The 20,812-nt window shown below is 44.9% G+C and overlaps 1 protein-coding gene across 1 annotated transcript in view; it reads left to right on the top strand.

The window, feature by feature from the left end:
- Nucleotides 1-20,812, top strand: part of ENOX1 (ecto-NOX disulfide-thiol exchanger 1) — a 560,820-nt gene that overhangs the window by 451,669 nt on the left and 88,339 nt on the right. The window contains exon 14 of the mRNA XM_080798203.1: nucleotides 6,711-6,895. Coding sequence (XP_080654329.1) covers nucleotides 6,711-6,895 — 185 coding nt within the window. The remainder of the gene's footprint in view (nucleotides 1-6,710; nucleotides 6,896-20,812) is intronic.

Here is a 20,812-nt window from a genome sequence, read left to right as displayed (position 1 = left end):
ACGTTGTCTGAGCCAGAGGGGTCCTTCCCCAACGATTCTCCCGCAGAAGATACATGTGTGTTTATTTTTAAATAGAGGCTCAAGCAGAACACTCCCCAAACCTTGCCACAATGGACTGCTCTTTCTCTTTTAGCAACAAAGTTGCTGCGAGGGTGGTATCCTTGGTTCCCGCTCTCTCCTGCACCAGCTCTGAGCTGCACCTGGGCTGCCCCAGTCCTGTACTAGAGGTTCTGGAGTCACAAGTGCTGAGTGTAAGCCCTGTACCACCATCAGCTGCCCAGCCCCTGTGTTTCTCAAACCCAGCTCCATCGACCTATAGAACAGAAACAGTAATTCTGTTCACTGAGACTGTTCAGGTGAAATGCTTAGCCCGTAGCCTGGCATGTCAGAATGGTGCTTAGCCCGTAGCCTGGCATGTCAGAATGGTTAGCTATTACCACCACCATTGTTGTTGCTCTGCTGTTGCTACTTTTATTTGGAGGAAATGGGGAAAGGAGTGCTCTCGCCCTCACTTCATGAGGGAGGTGCTCAGGGCATAGGAATGGGACTGGGGTGGGAAGGACCTCCCTGGTGCAGAGCATGGAGCTGGGGCTCACACAGACGAAGGTCGAGGAAGGAAACCGGAATGACAAGCCAGGCATGTGGTTCCTTCAGAATCTGTCCATGCAAGTCAACCGTCACCCTAATTCAGGAACCAAGAGAGTGAGTGCCAGTCTGAGCAGCAGTTCTCAAAGGGTGCTCTCTGCCCCCTCAGCACCAGCACCCCCCCCCGAGAACCTGGAGGAATGCATATTATCAGGATTCATCCTGGACACACCAAATTGCCAACTCGGGGGTTAGGGCCCAGAAGTCAGGGTCTCAGCATGCCCACAGGGGATCCTGATGTAAGCCATTACCAGGATTAGACAAACACCAGCTATTTCATTAATAAGTCTCACATTTTCAGGGGTTTAACAGCAACAAAAGGTTTATACTTGAGCACAGAAGAATTCGAAGCAGATATTGTTGGTCTTTGGCACATTTCTTCCTTATGGTAATTTGGAGACCTAGGCCCATTCCAGCATCGGGAAGAGACAGAATATTCAGAAGACACACATCACTCCCTCGTGCCCCACTGGAGAGAAATTCCCATGGCAGCCTCTGGGGCAGTCACCTCTCGGGAACAGCACTGCACTAAATAAGGAAGGGCATGAGTTTGGGTACCTAGTGTTCGGTCTCTGCACGCTCCACCCCTCTCCCCTGCCCCAGGCAGCCTACAAGAAGAGGTGGGGTACAGGGAGCCAGGTGGAGCCTGGGGAGTAGCTAAGTCGCCAGCCCACAGGGACTGGTAGGCAACACGTATGGTGAGGATGTCCTCTGGGTTTTGGATCCATCCACATCATCCTGCATTCTGGATCTATCAGCACAACTGCCTAGCTGGGCAGCAGCTGATGAAATCCTTGGAAGAGACTCTTTGCATGTGGGAAAGAAACACCCACTTGACAGCCCTTCCGGCATTCCAGGGGGACATCTGGCAGAGCAGAGGGAGAATGCTAAACACAGAGTTCCCCAAAGAAGCCGAGATGAACAGTCCCTGAGAAATCCAGATATTGTTAGCAATAATATGTTAAAGTGTTTTATTATTTAGTTACATCTCGCCTGAGCATGAAAAAGATATTAACATACTGTCAGCTTACTGGGACATAACCCAAAATAACTTACATTCTTCATATAGTGCTAATTATTTTTCTGAGGCTGGCTCAGGCTAGTAAGAGAGAGATTTCCAGGCTTTCACCAGATTATTTACTTAAAGAAGTTAAGCATGCCACTATCTGTTCCCATGGAAACACAGTAAGTAATCCAGGAGACACGAAGAGGTCACTTGGACCATAATTAATATAAAGAATAATGGTTTATATAGAATCCAGTAAAGGGTACAGCAAGCTGCTGTAATACCTTTAAACCTCTCCTTTCAGCAGTGCAATTTAATCTTGGGATCAATTTCCTACCCTAATGTCACTTTGGTAATTTTAGTAGCCCAGTGCTAATTTTTGAAATGTAATTTAATCTTGGTTAGCAGAGTTTTTCTTACATTGTTACTGCATTTGCGATCCATTTGGAAAATCCAGTAACAGAAGTTTTCTAAGGCCTGAGCGAGTATGAATTGACAACCACACTGGCCTTCCCCTTGTGTATGCTGCAGCTTCTTCTTTTTTTTTTTTTAATTAAGATTTGTTTTATTTACTTGGAGAGTGAAAGCGCACACATGCACCTGTGTGCAGAGGGGAGGGGAGAGAATCTAAGCAGAGGCCCCGCTGAGTGTAGAGCCACACGAGGGGCTCGGGGCTCGATCTCACAACCCTGAGATCATGACCTGAGTGGAAATCAAGAGTCAGATGCTTAGCTGACTGAGCCACCCAGGTGCCCAATGCTGCAGTTTCTTTACAGAGCCTCTCAATAATCTGTTGGTTGGTGAATGAACCAATGATAATCCATGGGCACTACTGGATTCGGAGCACCTTTATAATCACCAGAGGAAGATTTAATTATAGTCAGGAGAGTAGTTTACACTGAAGTCTTACTGTATTCTTTTTTTATTATTATTGAAAATTGGTAATCCACATAGGGTGGCTCTTAGCTAAATATTCCATTTATTGAAACATAGCGCAATCCTCAGGGATTCTTATTAAAAGATGCACACTGTAGTTTATTTTTAATCCTTATGCTTATTTGAATAGTGAATTTATTATGCAGTCTCTCAAGGGTAAATTTTACCATGGAAGCTTGATGACACATTTTTCAAAACTGTTTAATACAGTGTCCCAGAAAGAACTAAAGAGTAAAAAAAAAAGAGAGAAATGAAAAAGCGGAACTTTCAAGTTTCTGAATTTTTAATATACTGAAAAAAATGATATTAAGGTAGGAATTATCAGGGTTTTGTTTCTTTTAGAAACATAATGTAGCGTGTTGCAGGAAGCCTCATCTGAAGGTTACATTCAGGGCTGAGGCATGACATTGAATAATGTTTACAAACAGGTGTCCTGAAGTTAAGTGGAGTCAATACACAATTTCTCACTCTTCAGAAATAACCACTTTGCTGCCACATGAGTAACTATTTTTTTTTTTTGCAATATCAAGCTTGAAATCATTTAATCAGGAATGTAAATTCGTTATATCCCTCAGTTACAAAAATGTTGATGGGATTGGCTATGGTATTGATTTGGGGGGAGGGGGTTATTACAGAGTTACAACTGCTGTTTTTTTTTTTTTTTTAATATAATGATATCACTGTCCTATTCCAGAAATGCAAACAGTATTGTCTCTTCCTTGGCAGAAACAGTGGTCACTCGGCTCAGCCAAGAATAAGAGCTGTCAGCAGTGCCATTCCACAGGCTTCTAAGAAGAGCCCATGAAATAATGGATGGTGCACTTTCCTATATGTATTTATGTTCAGATAATTTATTTAAATAATGTTGCTGGCACATGCTTTATAGCTGCTTGCATTTTGCTACACAGATTTCAGCGTATCTTGCAGACTATGCAATTCATTTGGAAAATGTAATTTCCATCCCTGCATACTAATCGATTTCTTCACAAACACCTGCTATCAGTTATGATAATAAAAATGCCACTCTAAATTGAAAAAGGGCCAAATAGAGCTTCCTAAGGAAATGACTTAAGTGTCTTTGAATGCTACTAAATGTAGTAATGTGCTTATGTAGTGCCAACACTTTTTCCATCATTTGCATTTTCTGTAATTTTGCCCTATTACAGCATCCCTCTCAAACGATGCCTCACAGCCATTTCCTTGCGGATTGGTAAACTGAGTTGTCAGGGGTTGGTGTCTCGGGGTGTGGACAAGATCTGAAGTTGGGCCGCGTGATGTTAAAAAGCACTAGCTCACGCTTCTGGCCATATTCTGGGTCATTTCTGATTTTATACGTCCCCAAAAACTGTAAAATTGGCTGCTCCTTGGTTTTGCACACACATGGACACCAAATACAATTTCCTCCATTCGTTCTCTTCAGCCTCCAGTTCATTCCACGCACCATTGCCAAACTAATCTTACTAAATCACTGGTTTCATAGTGTCCTTTCACTGCCCAGGCACCTGGAGTGGTTCTCCGCTGGCTGCTGCACTGAATCGGGCTCTCTAGCCTGACTTCTGAGCCTCCATCCCCTCTCATCACCGGACCTGGCTCACCTTTCTCTCCCTGCCTGCAGACCAACACTTGCTTTGTGGATGGAGCTTCTCTCCTTCCTGCCCCAAACAGTCGCCCTCCCTGCCCCAAGCAGTAGCTCTCCCATTCTCCTCCCTGGGCTTTTGCTTAGGCTGAGACGTCCTTCCCCTCTTCCTCGATCCTCGGGCTTCCAGCCTCTGAAGCCCTCTTTTATTATTCTGATCTGTGTCTTCTTTTCTCTTCCCGCAGCTCCTATAGGTCCTTGACACTAAGTTGCCCATTTATTTGTTCGGTCAGCCAACATTCACTAAGTTCCTACTATATGCCAGGCATCAGGCTGATCCCTCTTCCCCAGAATGTGTTAGTTTCTTTACAAATGAATCAGTTTCTCATACTCTGAACTGCTTGAGAGAAGAGACCTATTCCGGCTCCTCCTTTTGTGATCCAAGATGCCCAGACAGGCCTGGGCACAGAGTCCGTACACAGTAAATGCTTGTTGACTAATTGATCCCTGATGGTTTGAGGTAGGGAATTTTCTGGTTAATTGCATGTTCTATTTGATTAGTCTTTCCTGTGTACTATACATAATCATTTTGCAAAGCAGAATACCATAAGGCACTCAACTATAAAGCTCTTATTAACATAATTTCATGTTTGATACTTGAGGAGAGCATTCACAGGGATTTCAGAGCACCTCTGTGAAGATCAGTTGTCAGTGTACTGCATCGTGAAGTTAGAACATGCAGGGGGCTGACCTCCAGTGCTGTCTGATTGGTTTTTGGAAGTGAGAGGTAGAGATGAGCACACACTGAGAACCGGCCCTACAATAGGCCTCACATTCTGCCCTTACAGACTGGAAGCCACAGTAGGCCTCACATCCCGCCCTTACAGACTGGAAGCTACTTCTTTGAAGAAGTTTCTGTTAAGTTTTGAAATTTCTCTTCCGCTTTTATCTTGCTTACAACAGTAGAATATGAATTTGCTGTGGGAGGGGGAGAAAGTGTGGAATACTGGTAGGAGAGTGGAGGAGAGAATTCTCGAGGAGTTTCAAATTAGTAAGAACTAAACACACCCAGACTGGCAGAACAGCCCAGTGACTTGACAACTGTTCGTGCTACTGTTTTGTTTTGTTTTGTTTTTAAGATTTACTTATTTATTTTATTTTATTTTTTAAAGATTTTTTTATTTATTCATTTGACAGAGATCACAAGTAGGCAGAGAGGCAGGCAGAGAGAGAGGAAGGGAAGCAGGCTCCCCGCCAAGCAGAGAGCCCGACACGGGGCTCAATCCCAGGACCCTGGGATCATGACCTGAGCCGAAGGCAGAGGCTTTAACCCACTGAGCCACCCAGGCACCCCAAGATTTACTTATTTATTTTAAAGAGAGAGGGAGGGAATGAGTTGGGGTAGGAGCAGAGAAAGAGAATCTTTGAGCAGACTCCCCACTGAGCAAGCAGCCTGACACGGGGCTCCATCCCACAATCCATGAGATATGGCCTGAGCCGAAACCAAGAGTTGGACATTTAACTGACTAAGCCACCCAGGTGCCCCAAGACTATTCCTGCTACTTACTTTGTGGGATGAGAAGAGTTCTCTAACTTCTCTGTGCCTCACTTCTGTCACCTGTAAAGAGGGGGATTAAGAGCAGGCTTGATGGGGGGTACAGGGATTTAGACCAAACGAAGCTCTAGGTCCAGGGCCTGTCACTTGGTATGCGTTCAGCTGACAGTTCTCATCACTGGAGAGGCCACAAAGCCCTAAGCTGGAAACCATCCTCAGTGCTGTTTGTACCACTCATTCTTTCTTCTTCAGTCTCTGCTGTTTCCGAAGCTCTGAGGTGTGGAGGACCCTATGTTAACAGTCTCCGTCTCTTTGTAAGATGGAGATGTGCGTGAGGTCCAAGTCCACACCCGGGAGTTTTAGGTTTCAAGAATGAGTATTTGAGTAACCACTCAGCCTTATAGGGACTCAGAGTTTTAATCGGTCGGTGAAACAAATGGAATCAGGTTACCCTTCTGACAGGAGTGAGCAAATAAGCTGTCTGATGTGTCCCAGCCACTGTGAAGGAGGAATGGCGTGCCTGTCAATTCCTCCCTCTCTGGGAGTGCTGCCGCAGGCCTCCCCCTGTGGAATGGCTGATTGCTGGAAAGAAAGTGGCCCCTGAGCCACCAAGTCAGCCTGCAGAAACAGGAGAGTAATGGGGTGGGTGCGATTGTTGCTTGGAATTGTCAGTGCTGTCGCCACTTAGCCACCATCCGGACTTCTTAGACCTTGGATTGGGGGAGAGGTCAAGAGACAGGCCTTTGGAAGCAATTATTCCTGTGCTCCCAGGAAACATTCCTCCATAAAACAGGACAAATAGAATAGATAAAAATCCCCAAAGTGGTCATGCCCACCAACCGCAAACTAAAGAGCCCTGGGGCAAGGCTTTTGGGGTTGTCTCTGAGCTGGGGCTAACGGTAAGAATTGGGGTGAGAGACTGCCCCTTCCACACAAGGCCCCCCTCTGTCAAAGCAGGAAGGTGACTGACTTGAACTCACTCTGTGTTGCAGCCCTGGCCGCTCAGGCCTACGCTCTCAAGGAGGAGAACGACAGTCTCCGTTGGCAGCTGGATGCCTACAGGAACGAGGTAGAGCTGCTCAAACAAGAGAAGGAACAGCTTTTTCGAACAGAGGAAACTGTCACCAAGGACCAGCAGCTCCAGTTCCTGCAGCAGACCATGCAAGGCATGCAGCAGGTACCAGGCCCCGATTTTGTTCTCTTTGGTCTGAGGGAGAGGGATGTGTGTGTTAAGTGGAAGCTAAATAGCAGCCATTTGCCGGGAAAGGTGAAGGAAAAGAAAGGACAACCGGACACGGAGTCGCAAGGAAAGGAAAGTGCTAGTGGGTGTTGGAGGGCAGAATGTGGAGAAACAGCAAAGCTAAAGAATTATGTTGAAGAAATACTTCCTTGAGGTTGGAAGCTAAGGGGGAGAATCGAGGAGGTGGAGAGGTTTGTGGCTGGAATTCAGCCTCGTGGCAAATGGTCAGAGAATGCTTACGGATTGTGACGCGGGTGTTTTGCCCTTGAGAACTTCTAAGTTAAAAGCATGCCAACGGATTTTATGAAGGCATGGTGAGCTTGTTTCCAAGCTCCATGTAAATGTAAATGCTATTGTTTTCACTTCTTCTGGATTATAGTGAGGATCTAGCCGGGTCTCATGAACATGCTACTGTGCAGAGTTAAGATGTTTATTGATAGCATGGATGGAGCACCAGAATGGGCAATTTGGGAACAGGATGGTGTCTGTGCTTTTGCGAAGGAGCGCCAGACTTCATCCTCCCACACTGAAGCTAAAGATGTGCCTGTGGAAGTTGTTAGGAAGAGACAGGAGCCACCGGGCAATGGAGGAAGGAGAAGGAGCACAGACTGTGGGGGTGAGGGTTTGAGGGGACGGGAGACCCCAGCACAGCAGATGGGGAAGAGAATCAAAGATTCACAGTGGGATCGAGGTCTGAAAATCTCAAGTGACTTATGACAGAATTACGGTATTTGAGCCTTTGAGTTGCTTTGGAGCAATACGGCATAAATTATTGTCACACGTGGGTATTCTGTATTACCCCTCAGGATGTACAAACCCAGCCACTCTTTTCTGGGTGGGGGGAACTGTTTTTATTTAAACAAGGGAAATGTAAATAGAATGATGGGCAACCAAACTATATAGTAAGTAGGATATTGTTTTAATTCCCCGTCCATATTGACTGCTCTCCAAGATCAGGAGCATGAATTGCCTACAGAAGTGTCTTAATGATTAGAAGTAACTGCTACAGAAACATTAGCCAAACAGGGAAAAATAATTTAGAGGAAAGGGTATAAAAAAAAGAAAAAAAAAAAAAGATGTGCAGACTGGGATAGAAACAAGTTAATGACCAAGTCACAGAAATTATGTCTTAAACATCTCCTGCCATTTTAAAGCCATTTTTGAGTCTTGGCTTTGAGTCCTAACTGGTTGATGTTTCACAGTGTGTGTTAGGCAAATCAGTGCAATTCAGAGGTCAGTGCTCGCCAGGAAAATGTCATTACAGTCACCGCTCAGGTCCCTGCGCTTGGAAATGGGTGTAACAGCTGCTGTGCGAGGCTCCCGGGGTTGTCCACATGTCCCGACGCTGGGCGTGCCTCGACGCCCCTGCCAGGAGAGCCTGTCTGTCAATTCCCCCAGAGATGGCTATGCCAGGCCGAGACCACGGCTACCATCTCACACCTCGTGCAAAGGGCCCTCTTTTCCTCTAGGAAAGCTCACCTCAATTGCTTTTCCAGTTGATAAAACTGTTATGATGCTCAAAGACTCTTGTCTGAAGGCAGTCTGAGGAGATGGGGGGAGCTCATCAGTCAGGGAGAAGCATGCTGGGGGGGTCAGTGCTGGGTCCTGGGAGCCTGGTCCACACAGGAGCCATGTCAGAGGTCACCACAGAGCTGCAGCCCCTTGGAGGAAGTGTTCGGCTGTTGCAGCCTCTGAGACATTGACAGAATCTTCTTGTCAATAGGAAGTGTACTTCAGTTTTGTTTTGTGGGATTTGGTTTCATGGGGTTTGGTTTGAACAATACAAATGTGTCGTCTGAGTTCTGGAGGTAAGAAGTGCCAGATCCAGGTGTCGGCTGGGTTGGTTCTGCTGAGGGCTGTGTGGAGAATCTGCTCCCCGTTCTGTCCCCCAGCTTCCCGTGCTTTGCAGGCAGTCTTTGGTGGTCTCTGGTTTGCAGACACATCACCCTGCTTTCTGCCTTCATTTCTCGCTATGCACGTCAGCATCCACATTCCTGCTTTTTCTAAGGACACGATTTGTATAGGACCGAGGGGCCCGTGCTATTCAAGTGTGACCTCATCTGAACCGATCAGACCTTTAATGACTTTTTTCCAAATAACATCACAGTCTGAGGCACAGGGGGCAGGATTTGAAAATGGAAATTTTGAGGGGACATAATTCAATCACTAATAGACACATGGTAGGCAACTACACCTGTTGAATGTCAGAATAATGGGCAGAAGCACAGAAGAAGGACTAACGTGGAGCCTGTGGGGAGCTCTGGATTCTTGGACCATATATAGGAAGCCAACATCTTAGAGGTATGTGTAGCTCTTCCTAGTAATGTGGGAAGCACTCCCTCAGTGGCAAAAACTATGATTTTAATTTTTAGTGGTTATTAGGTCGCTGCATGGCAGTCTTTCTGGCAACACAGCTTTAATAATGTTCGAAAATATGTGCTCTTTCGGAGTCAATTTCTACCTTCATATCATTCTGAGTAAATGACCATAACATGCTAATTTGAGCCCTACCCCAAAGGATTCTGCTGATTTTTAAATTTCCTCTCGATCTACCCACTATCCACTTTCTTAATTAGAAAACCATGATCTCACAAGAAAGTCAACAGCTAGAGGACAGGTTAGCCTCCCACACGTTGTTATTTCAGCAGTTGATCTATGGGAAATTATTTCTGTAACAAATAAAAGAAAATACGGTCTTCACAGCCTTCCAACTAGACGGCTATTTTTAGAATTGCCCTCAAGTTTAGCCAAAAAGTTTTTACCCTTCTTTTAGTTCTTTAAAGATATTTTCACTGACATTATAGTTTCTCTTTTGTTCATGAAGAAAACGTTATGGGCAGGGGAGCTAAGGCTAAAAACCCTTGGGTGACTTTGGTTGTTTCTGAGTCTACCCCGATATTACATGTGAGTCACCATTTAATATTAGAGATTTCACACAAAAGGAAATAATAGCTTGTATCCATGGTAACACTGTAGCCTTCACCTGATCTTAAGCTGGCAATGAAGTTAACCTGTGTCTGCCACAAGGAGAGTGAGGTTGTTGGCTTTCATTTGTATCTTTACGTATACAAGGAAAGGATATACCTATCTTAAACTCTCATTTATCTTCCAATTATCACACTGAGTTTATTGAGGCAAAATTTACATATAATAAAAATATTCTTGTTAGGGCTGCAGTTCCATGAATTTTGACAAATTGATACCCTCATGAAACCACTACCACAATCAATATATAAAATTGTTCTATCACCCCCCCCCAAAAAATGCCCTTATCCCCCTTTTTAGTCAACCCAACTCCCAGCAACCACAGGTTTGTTTTCTACCTTTTATGGTTTTGCCTTTTCCAGAATGTTCTGTAAGTGAAAGTATATAGAATGAAGAACTTTCGAGTCTGGCTTCTCTCAGCTAGCACAATGATTTAGAGATTCCTGCACATGGCCTAGCCATATGTATCAGTAGTTCATACTGATCAGTCTACTGATAGTAGTTTTGACTAAATACTAGTAAAGAAGAGCCATAATTTGTTTATCTAGTCACCAGTTAATGGACGTTTGGGTGGTTTCCTCTTTGGAGCTACGATGAATAAATGTGCTGCAAACATTCACTTACAAACTTTTTGTTTGGACATAAATTTTCATTCTACTTTGGTAAATACCTAGGACTAGAACTGCTGGCTCATATGGAAAGTATGCTTAACTTTTTTAAGAAATGGCTGGACTGTTTCCCAAAGTGTCTGTACCATCGTGCATTCCCTTGGGATACAGGAAAATTCCAGTCGTTCTGCATCCTTGTCAGTCAGTGCTTGGTAAGGTCGGTCTGTTTTATCTTTTTTAACCACTATAGTAAGGGTAGAGTGGTATCTCAGTATGGTCTTAACCACACCTAAATTTAAACAATACTTGTATTTTCATTCGTGAGCATAGGTCAATATATTATATTTTTAAATAACCAATTGAAAAATCAATTCCTTTTGAAGCCTTTACTGGTGAATATTCACATAGCAACAGGATCCCATTATAAGCTGCTGATCATAAAACTGTGTGTGACTGATGATTATTATGTCAGAAGGGTCCCTCATAAATACTTTGAGCCAATGCTTTTTAATAGTGTTAGCAAATGTCATTTGAAGACCAGCTGTCTTTAGGCCAGTAAACCATTGGCCCATGTAGAGCAGTGGGTTTCTAACACTCTTGGCTTGACATTAGTTAAAGACCAGGGCTAGTCAGCTGTCTTAACAACTTTTATTTAGCAAGATCAGGACAAACCTGGGGAAAAGAGGATTATTATAATTGACAGCATTTTAGAAATTAACTGACAAGGGTTTTTCTCATTATGCTGGAAGAGGAATATTTGTATTAATTTTCTCTATATGTATTATAAACCTCACTAATCTAGACTAATTTTAAAGAAGGAGACCGAGACATATAATATTATTATTTTCCTAAAATATATAGTAGCCCCAGGTAGTTTGCCAAATGTCGCTCAAGAACTGGTCCTTGGGGGCAGCTATTAAGACATAAAAGAAAGTTGTTAAAATGACATCGATGAGTATATCTGACCACTTAAGTAAAGCATCTCTTCTGAATCCTCTCTAAACTACTCAGTTGCTTAGTAAGTACTTTTTAAAAGAGATAATGAGGGGCATCTGGGTAACTCAGTCGGTTTGGTGGCTGATTCTTGATTTTGGCTCAAGTCATGATCTCAGGGTCCTGGGATGGAGCCCTGTGTTGGGCTCTGTGCTCAGCAGGGAGTCTGCTTGAGGACTCTGTCTCCCTCTGCCCCTCCCCCAGTTTTCTCGCTCCCTCTCTCTGAAATAAATAAATCTAAACATAAATAAATAAATCTAAATATAAGCAAATGTAAATAAAAGAGACCATGAAATTTTGTGCTCATTTCCTCTCCCATGTTCCCACACAGTGAAGTCTCGTGCACACAGGTCAAAGCCAGGATGAGGATCGTGGCAGCAGGAGTGGTGCTGTTGGTGGCAGTGATGGTGGCCATGGGGCTGAAGGCAGCTGCAGTGGGGAAGGTGGTGTTTTTGACCATTAGAAAATCTTAGGGAAAGACAGGTAAAATGAGCACATTCCAGAAAATTTCAGAGGATTTAAAACAAAGTTTTTTCTGAAACATAAAAAGCACGTCCCTTAAAAATTACAAAAATCATCTGAAGCCCAGCAGGCCCGCTGCTCCCAGCAGGCTTCAAGAGGCGGTGCTGGGAAGAGCCTGGGGAAGGTTTTATAGGCAAAGAACACAGACAGATGTAGCAGGAGTTTGCCATGGGAGTTTCTCTCTTTCTTGGATAATTTTTCACTTTTGTTTTCAGTTTCTATTTTCTTTCTGAAATGCCCACCAGTCAGATAACAGACCTTTACCAGGCTGATGCTAATGTGCCCATTACCCGTTTTTCTCCTGTTAACTGTCTAAACTGTATCTTTTATCCTTGCCACCGAAGGTTCTGTTTGATCATCGTGTTATTTTATTTCCAAGCGTTCTTTTTTTGTCTTCAATTATTTTCTCTTTGTACACGTTTATTTTTTTGGTTTCAATATCTTCTCAAATCTTTTTGAGAATACTAATTAGAATACTTGACATTCTCTTTGTTCCTGAGCCATTTCTATTTATTCCAGGATTGGGTCTTTGGTTTCGGTCTCAGTCTGTCTCTTTGCTGCTGCAGGTTTCTTCTTGTGCGGTGGTGTTGGTTGGTGTGCTTCCATTTAGCAGCGTGGGGCTGACTTCCCCCCGGGAGCCATGGGGGCGAGCGTGTTCCCGGCTGGGCGTCCCCCCCCTTCCCCCTTCAGCCCCCCAGCCGTGGCTCTATGCGGTGGCGCTCTGATGGCCAGGAATCACTTGCAGGACAGTTGGGGATCCCACAAATGCCAGAATCTGTCCCCTGTGAGAACTCCCTGGAAGTCTCCTCCCATTCTCTTCGCTCTTTTAAGTTTATTCACCAACATCCAGCTTAACTGAGTTTCTGGAGGAAGGAAAACCAAAGAGCAGACACATGTTCTATATCTGACATCTTGGACGTTCAAGAACCTGTTTCAGGGGCTTTGAACTTTAGTCCTCTGATGAATTCTCTATTTCTTTCTTTCTTTCTTTCTTTTTTTTAAGATTGTATTCATTTATTTGACAGAGAGAGAGAGCACAGCAGGGGGAGTGGCAAGCAGAGGGAGAAGGAGAAGCAGGTTCTCCACTGAGCAGGGAGCCCAATGCGATGCGGGGCTTGATCCCAGGACCCTGAGATCATGACCTGAGCCAAAGGCAGACACTTAACTGACCGACCCACCCAGGTGTCCCTGATGAATTCTTGGTTAAGGTGTGGGCCAGTGAGGTGGCCAGGGGGAAGGTACGGCAAATTATTCTGGCTGTCCAGAAATATATGAGGAAAGCAAGAAGCGCAAGCTCATCTTACAGATGTCTGAGAGGAGTGGACATAGGGACTTAAGGCAGCGTATTTGAAATGGAGTAAAGATAGCTGCTTCAGAACGAGGGGACAGATAAACAAATTAGGAGGGTTTTTTAGGGTAGAGGAAAGGGAGACAAACAGGAAGAGGCTGAAATCTGGAATAATGATAGAGAAATGGCTAACTATCCACTCTGTTTTGGGGTTTTGTCCTGGAGGAATAAAAGAAGCAGGGAATTGAGAAAAAGACCTGATGGGATGAAGGGGGCCAAGCATCAGCTCACAGGGCTGTGCACAGAGTAGAGGAGTGGAAGCTATTCTAGAGGGAAGGAGGATCAGGATATGCAGAGGTCACAGAAGACACAGTGGGAAGAACAGTTCTTCTGTAGTTTAAAAAAAAAAAGGAAGAAGACAGAAATGTAAACATAGAAGAACAAGAAAAAGGGAAAAAGGCATTTTTCTAAAAGAAGAAATTCAACATTTTTATAATGGTAAATTATATTTTAAGAACTTTTATGAAATATTTAGACAAGTGAACTAAGGGTTGATACAATGTATTACGGGGATTCCTTCTCAGTAGGGTTTATGAACCTCAAAAATGTTCAGTTAGAAGGAAGAAATAGCACATACATCATGATCTGGTTGTTCACTCATTCAGGAAGAAGCCTGTAACAACATTATCATAATACCTTTAATGTATAAAAACATCAGTGCAGAAAATAATTTGGTATCACGGCATAGGGCAAGAAAAATCGCATTATTTAGAAAAAAGGAAATCAAAATCACATTATTACAATGCAGAGAAAAAGGCTTTCTTTCAGACTTTCATGTGTAGGTGGTAAAACCTTTAATCTTAAAAAGTTCAAAAACTATGTGTGTACATAAACACAGACCGATCTGGACCCTAGACAAACAAGGGCTGCGGGGACACACCCTATGCTGGTCTGATTCTATTTCAGCTTCCTCACTAACATCTTTTTCTTCCTGAATAGAAAACAACTCCTAAGACATTACCCACATTCATATTAAAAGTCTTTGACATTTTACTAGAATCAGAAAAGCGTATAAAAACATACACATCTCTCTCATATGATGTGGCTTTTAAAAGGTTTAAGGCCTGGACCTCAAGGTTCACCACAGCCAAATTTGGGGGCCACTATTGTCTTTTTTTTTTTTTTTTTTAACTTCAATTCCCCAGAGTGTGTACTTTCATTTTCTATCCATTCGTCAGCCAGGTGTCTTGGGGTGATGCAGTATGATGGAGACGGGATGATAATCCTCATTTATAATTCAATGACCCCTTTCATGAGGCTCCTTAAAAGTGACAGGTGGCGCTCCCAACAGCAGCATGTGTATTTTCTAGCATTTTGCAGATTCAGTCCCGGGCACATCTGAAGAGTGTGTATATCCCACTTCAGTGTGAGACCCTTAGAAGGTCATTAGGTACATTTGGAACCAGAAATAGAAACTGATTCACCAGGGTGCCTGGGTGGCTCAGTCAGTTACGCATCTGCCTTCGGCTCAGGTCATGATCCCTGAGTCCTGGGATAGAGCCCCATGTCAGGCTCTCTGCTCAGCGGGACACCGCTTCTCTCTCTTCCTGCCATTTTCCCCACTTGTGCTCTCTCTCTCTCTTTCTGACAAATAAATAAAATCTTAAAAAAAAAAAAAAAAGTCGGGGGTGCCTGGGTGGTTCAGTGGGCTAAGTGTCTGCCTTGGGCTCAGGTCATGATCTCAGGGTCCTGGGATCGAGCCCTGCAGCAGGGAGCCTGCTTCTGTCTGATTGCATTGTATGTGATATGCTGTAAGTTGCTTTCTCTCTCTCTGCCTGCCTCTCTGCCTACTTGTGATCTCTCTCTCTCTCTGTGTCAAATGAATAAATAAAATCTTAAAAAAAAAAAAAAAAAGACGAAGAAAGAAAGCGATTCTGTGATTCTTGGCCCAGCACTTTCCATTACAGAGCCCTACCTGTTGGAAATGATCATACCTAACAATCGCACCTGGGTTGGAAAGTTTTAAAAACACATTCCCATTTGACTCTGGACAAGATTAAAAAAACCGGGAAGCAACAATAAGGGAGGGGAAACCTCCCTGCATTTTTTCTTTTAGCAGTTTCAAACGAGGATGGGCCATGGGGTATCTTGCCATTCTCACGGGACAGAGACCATAAGATAAGGAAAGAGATCAGCTAGTTGCCTCTCTGCTAGCTGAGCATGCCAGGCTTTTGCACAAGGAAATGAAAACCCTGAACCAGTAGAAGGAAACGTTGGCTCCAGCCTGTTTTCTGTGCCACTTGGCGTCAGTCAGCCCGTCTGAACCTGAGGGCTCTTCCTGCGGATGACGGGTGGTCCACCCTCAGTCAGAGGCTGTTGCAATCAGAGGAGATCACGTAGGTGAACACAGTTTGGACAGCTATTACATGAAGCATGAATGCCCCATTGTACATAAAAATATGAAGAAATGTAGAGGTTTAAGAGAAGACCCAGGAATTGCAGAGCAAATCTGGACAAATCGACAAGTGGGAGTTTCCTGATAGCGGGGGGGTGGGGGGTGGGGAGGGGGTAGACCCCTGTTGTTGCTCCTACACCCCTGTGCCAGTGAGGCCTGTCCCCAGGGCTAATTCACATCCCTGCCCCCAGGGCTCCCAGTCCACCAGCACTTGAACTCTGAGTGCTTATCTCAGCTTCTCATGGTGACGGAGAGATGTCCAGTGACTCGCCCAGGGTACAGAATGTTCCTGGCGGACTCAGAACACCAACCCAGGTCTGTCTGTCACAACCCCTGCATTCTGTCTGTTCCAACAAAACTTTCCACAGGGTCCTCTGTAAGGGGTGCTCCAGACCTGTAGTCATCAGGAGAGCAGAAGAGCAGAAAGCTCGGCTCTTCCTGTGCTTGTCGATTGCTAGAAATATTACTGGCAAGAACCTGCTGCTTGTTTTCCGACTCAACCCTAGTCCCAGACTGGGTCTTCCCATTAGCCGAATAAGAGCTAGCAAAAAGAAAATAACAGACACGTGGCTTTTATTTATTAAATGTGAACTTGAAAAATAAATCTCTTCACTTCAGGGAAGGAAAGAAGCAGCCCTAATAAAATTTAACTATGGGAGGCTTCATCTCATAATTAGTTACCCTGCTCTTCCATTAATTAATGTGATCATCAAATGCATCCTCATTAGTAATCATCCCTTCTAAAAATAATGAGGCTAGCAGCCGAATCAATGGAGGAGCCAGGGGTAGAAATAATGACATTGCCCTGCAGACCATTAAAATTGTTTGGCTGCTACCTTTGACTGCTTTCCCGGACATCTGCCTCGGGAACTAGCGGATCTCCCGGAGACTTGCAGCCATTCCCGGGCTAAAGCAACTCTGCTTTCCCACCACTGTCAGCTGTAGTCCTCGGATGACCTTCGAACGACCCTCCCTTCCGCCACCTCCTTTGGAAATTGCCTCCTGACTTCAAGGCCCTAGCGCACCAAGAGTACCAGATTTATAGCGAAACGGATCTTTCCTTAAATGTAGTAAATCAAAACGGGCCTCGGCGCCAGACACGCACTGGCCTTTCCCTCCGTCCGACCGTTGTCGTCTCTCCCTCCAGCCATGGATGCTGAAATGAATCCCTGTGCTCTGGCCTTGACTTCTTCTCTCTGAAGCCTGCCAGCACTTAGAGGCAGCCTCCTGCCCGCGGCGGCCGGAATCAGGCCGGCACATACTGCCGCCTCTGTACAGCAGGTGTCATGCTCCCGGCCAGACTGCTGTCATTACCAGCTCCCACGCTGGGCTGCGCGGGGAGGGAACTGGCCCCGGGGCTTTCTCTGTGCAGCTGGTGAGAAGAGAAAACAGGAGGGTGGAAGACCAGCCAATCATCTCCTCCTCCTCTTCCTCCTCCCCCTCCCTTGCTCCTCCTTATCCTCTCCCTCTCTCCCCTCCCCTTCTCCCTCCTCCTCCTCCTCCTCCTCCTGGGAAAGGAGCACCCATGGAGCCAATGCAGAGAGAACCCTGGTAGACGGCCGACAACACAACATGGAGACCAAAAAGGAAGGAGAGGAATGAGTCCGGGGGTGGGGCGGGATCCTCTTTAGGAAGATGAATGTGGGTGGGAGTTGCAGTTCTTCAGGGTCTAGGTTTGTCATTTTAATTTTTGTTTTATTTTCCTTTTCACAAAAGAATGTATGCTCCGTGCAGCAAACTTGGAAACCTAAAAGAAGCCTATAAAGGAGACAGCGCTCCTCACGTCCCCTCCCAGATGCAACAATTGTTAACCATTTATGTATGTCCTCTCAGGCTTCCTCTCTAAAGTGCACTGGCACAGCGCAGGGTCGTCGTGCCCCAGGTTGTGCCCACTGACCAGCGCAACAGCCACATTCACTCAGCTCACGTTTCTGGAATTGTCCCCCAAGCGCGGGATGGGAATTCAGCTCTGAGATCTTAGATGGTTAGTTAAAGACAATGTTTTCTCCTCCGTTTAACAAAGCACCCTGAATAGTCATCAAGGGAGACGTAAACAAAGTTAGTGCCCAATCTGGCCCTCACTTGATAGACCACCCGCTACATTCACTCTATCACTGGCAAGACCCGGACTGCTCAGTTCTTATCTTGATGCGGAATCCTTAGAGTGCCGGTTACTTCTCCAGTTTTAGTACTTTCTGTGTGTCTCTGTGCTGCCTCCTCTCTACCTCCCTCCCTCTCTATCTCACATACACCCTCAGTAAACTGCCACAACAGCTCTATTATTTTCTGGCAACACTGGGAGGGTAGAAGAGGGGAGAGGCTATTTGAACTCGGGTTGTAGGTTTCCAAGGAAAAGTGTTACAAGTAGTGCTTATAAATGAACTACGAGCAAAGTGACATTTCAGAGCTGTATTATCACTTTTCTAATTCCTTTTGTTCTCTTAATTTAGTCTGCTGTCCCTCCCCTCGCCTACACATTCCATCTTTTCCACCCACCATCGCCCCCACCTTATTTGTTGAAACCTGCTATGGCTCTGGTATTCCTGTCAGAGGACTTACATTAGCAGTTGCGGGTGGGGGGCTCTTAAAGGTGTGTATTCTCACCCATACTTCGCCTTTTATCTTGAGTAAGTCCTTTCCTGAGCCCGTGTATTATATATTTTTCAATCATTTCAACACAGACTGGTACTCTGCAATTTCGTCCTTCACTAGTTCTCTGTGCACCTTGCCTTCTTTTCTCCTGGGCTGGTATTTCTTCCCTCCATGGTTTGTATTTCTTTATTTTTTGCTAACGATTTTATTTACTTATTGGACAGAGACAGCACATGAGTAGGGGGAGGGGCAAAGGGAAAGGGAGAGAGAGAATCTCAAGCACACTCCGCACTGAGTTTGGATCCCGACACAGGACTCGATCTCACAACCCTGAGATCATGACCTGAGCTGAAATCAAGAGACAGACACTTAACCACCCCCAGTGGTTTGTAGGTTTTAAATTGTGCTACTCACAATTACCTCAGGAAGGTTTTGGTAATGACTTAACTGTAAAGTTTATTTAAAAAGCTGTGGTGCTGAGTTTCTCTTTACAAGATAATCCTCCCCGCCATAATCCTTCTGTTTGTCATTTGGGGAGAAGGAAAAGGGGGGGTGGGTTATAATGTAGTTTTCCTACTCTACACCTGATGATATGAGCTCCTCGGAGAATCGCCAGGTCACTGAAAGGGCACTCCCAGGTCCGTGCCCCCCCCCGCCCCCGCGGGCCCTCAGTTCTTAGTCATCTTTTCTGCCCAGCTGGTGACTGGCGGATTTTCTTTTAAGTCCACAATTTTCTGGCCATTTTTCATGCGAAATCCATGCTTTGCTTTGGCTATGGGGTCCACTCACACTAAAAAAGCAAGGTAGAATAAAATGATAATGGAAATTCTGTTTTGGATATAAAATCTGGGCTGGATATATGTTCTCAGTTTTACCACTATTGTTACAGCAAAAGAACCACAAAATACAGAATATTAAGACCAGGAAGGGCATTGGTGAGCCCCTAATCCAGCATTACTTCCTAGTTATAATCAAATGGAGAGGTTAAGTCACTGAGCTAAGTGCCCCACGGCACCGTGTCCCCTCCGCTGCCCAGGGCTCCCAGTTTCCTGTTCTCGGGCCCTCACTCCGCCTCCCCCTACTTGGCTTGCATTCTGAGAACCTTTTCCTTACACCCTCATCTGTACCTCTCTGTCTCCCATGCCTCTGAAAAATGAGTTGAGGCACAGGGGCCATTTTCCCCCATGGGTTAAATGAGTATTCATTTCTTTTTTCTTCTGACATCACAGTTGAAACTAACGCTAGCGCCTGAGACCAGTCTCTCAGGGCTAATGTAGTCATTCGTATCCAAGCACTATCTGAATAAATGAATGAAGAAAATAACAAATTGTTGAGTCACCACACACAATTTATTGTGTAACAGAAAACTCTCAACCAGCTTCCCTCTTTCCTCATCTCTGCTGTATTCCCTAGGCATGCCCAAACAAGTAATAATCTCATCTCACTGACTGGATAGAACTGGCCTTCTGAGAAGTCTTGGTTGACATATTAGGATTGATCAAGTCCTTCTGTCTTTAGAGGTCATAAATGCTCTCTGCTGCCACGGCAGGTCCCTAGTTCGTGACCTTCTCAGCATGGCCAGTGAGGCTCCGGGCTCCCAGAGGATGGCCCCAGCCTCAGGCAGTAAGCTCGGCGTTTCCACTCACGCTGACTGCGTGTGTGTGCAGTCACAAATGTTTCTGTGAAGACAACATCTTTCTATGGCCCAAAAGCTCTCACAGCTTTAATTCGTCCTAGGAGATGACATTTTTATTTGTACCATGCTTATTAAGGAACCAGGGATTAGAAACCATAGGGAAGAAGCCTCCAAACCAGATAGTACAGTTCTTAACACATTTCTTCCTAATGTTGAAGGTGACATTATGTGACAAATTGAGACTGGAACGACAATGGGGAACATGCCCACCCCACTCTATTGTAAAAAACCCTAAAATAGTCAGGAAATAAGGACATTTTTCTAAACAGCTCTGCTGTTCCCTCCCTCTTGCTGTTGCTGCCAATGTTTGCAGTCTACGAAGCATTTCCATACGACTCAGCCCCTATAGGCTTGGGACATGAATGCAAAACTGTACTTTTCAAATATACCTGGAACATTTACGAAAATGCATCTTATGGTGCATATTATTTTTTTACAAAGTTTTTTAAAATTGCAATAGCTTTTTTAAAAAATTTAATTTGTTCAGTGTTCCAAGATTCAATTGTTTATGCACCACACCCAGTGCGCCATGCAATACGTGCCCTCCTTAATACCCACCACCAGGCTCACCCATCCCCCCACCCCCCCCCCTCCAAAACCCCCAGTTTGTTTCTCAGAGTCCGTAGTTTCTCATGGTTCATCTTCCCCTCTGATTTCCCCCAATTCACTTTTCCTTTCCTTCTCCCAATGTCCTCCATGTTATTCCTTATGCTCC

Source organism: Martes martes, assembly GCF_963455335.1.
Source record: "Martes martes genome assembly, chromosome: 3".
Classification (NCBI taxonomy): Eukaryota; Metazoa; Chordata; class Mammalia; order Carnivora; family Mustelidae; genus Martes; species Martes martes.
Note: the sequence above shows the minus strand (reverse complement) of the source record. Positions and strands in the feature narration are given on the sequence as shown.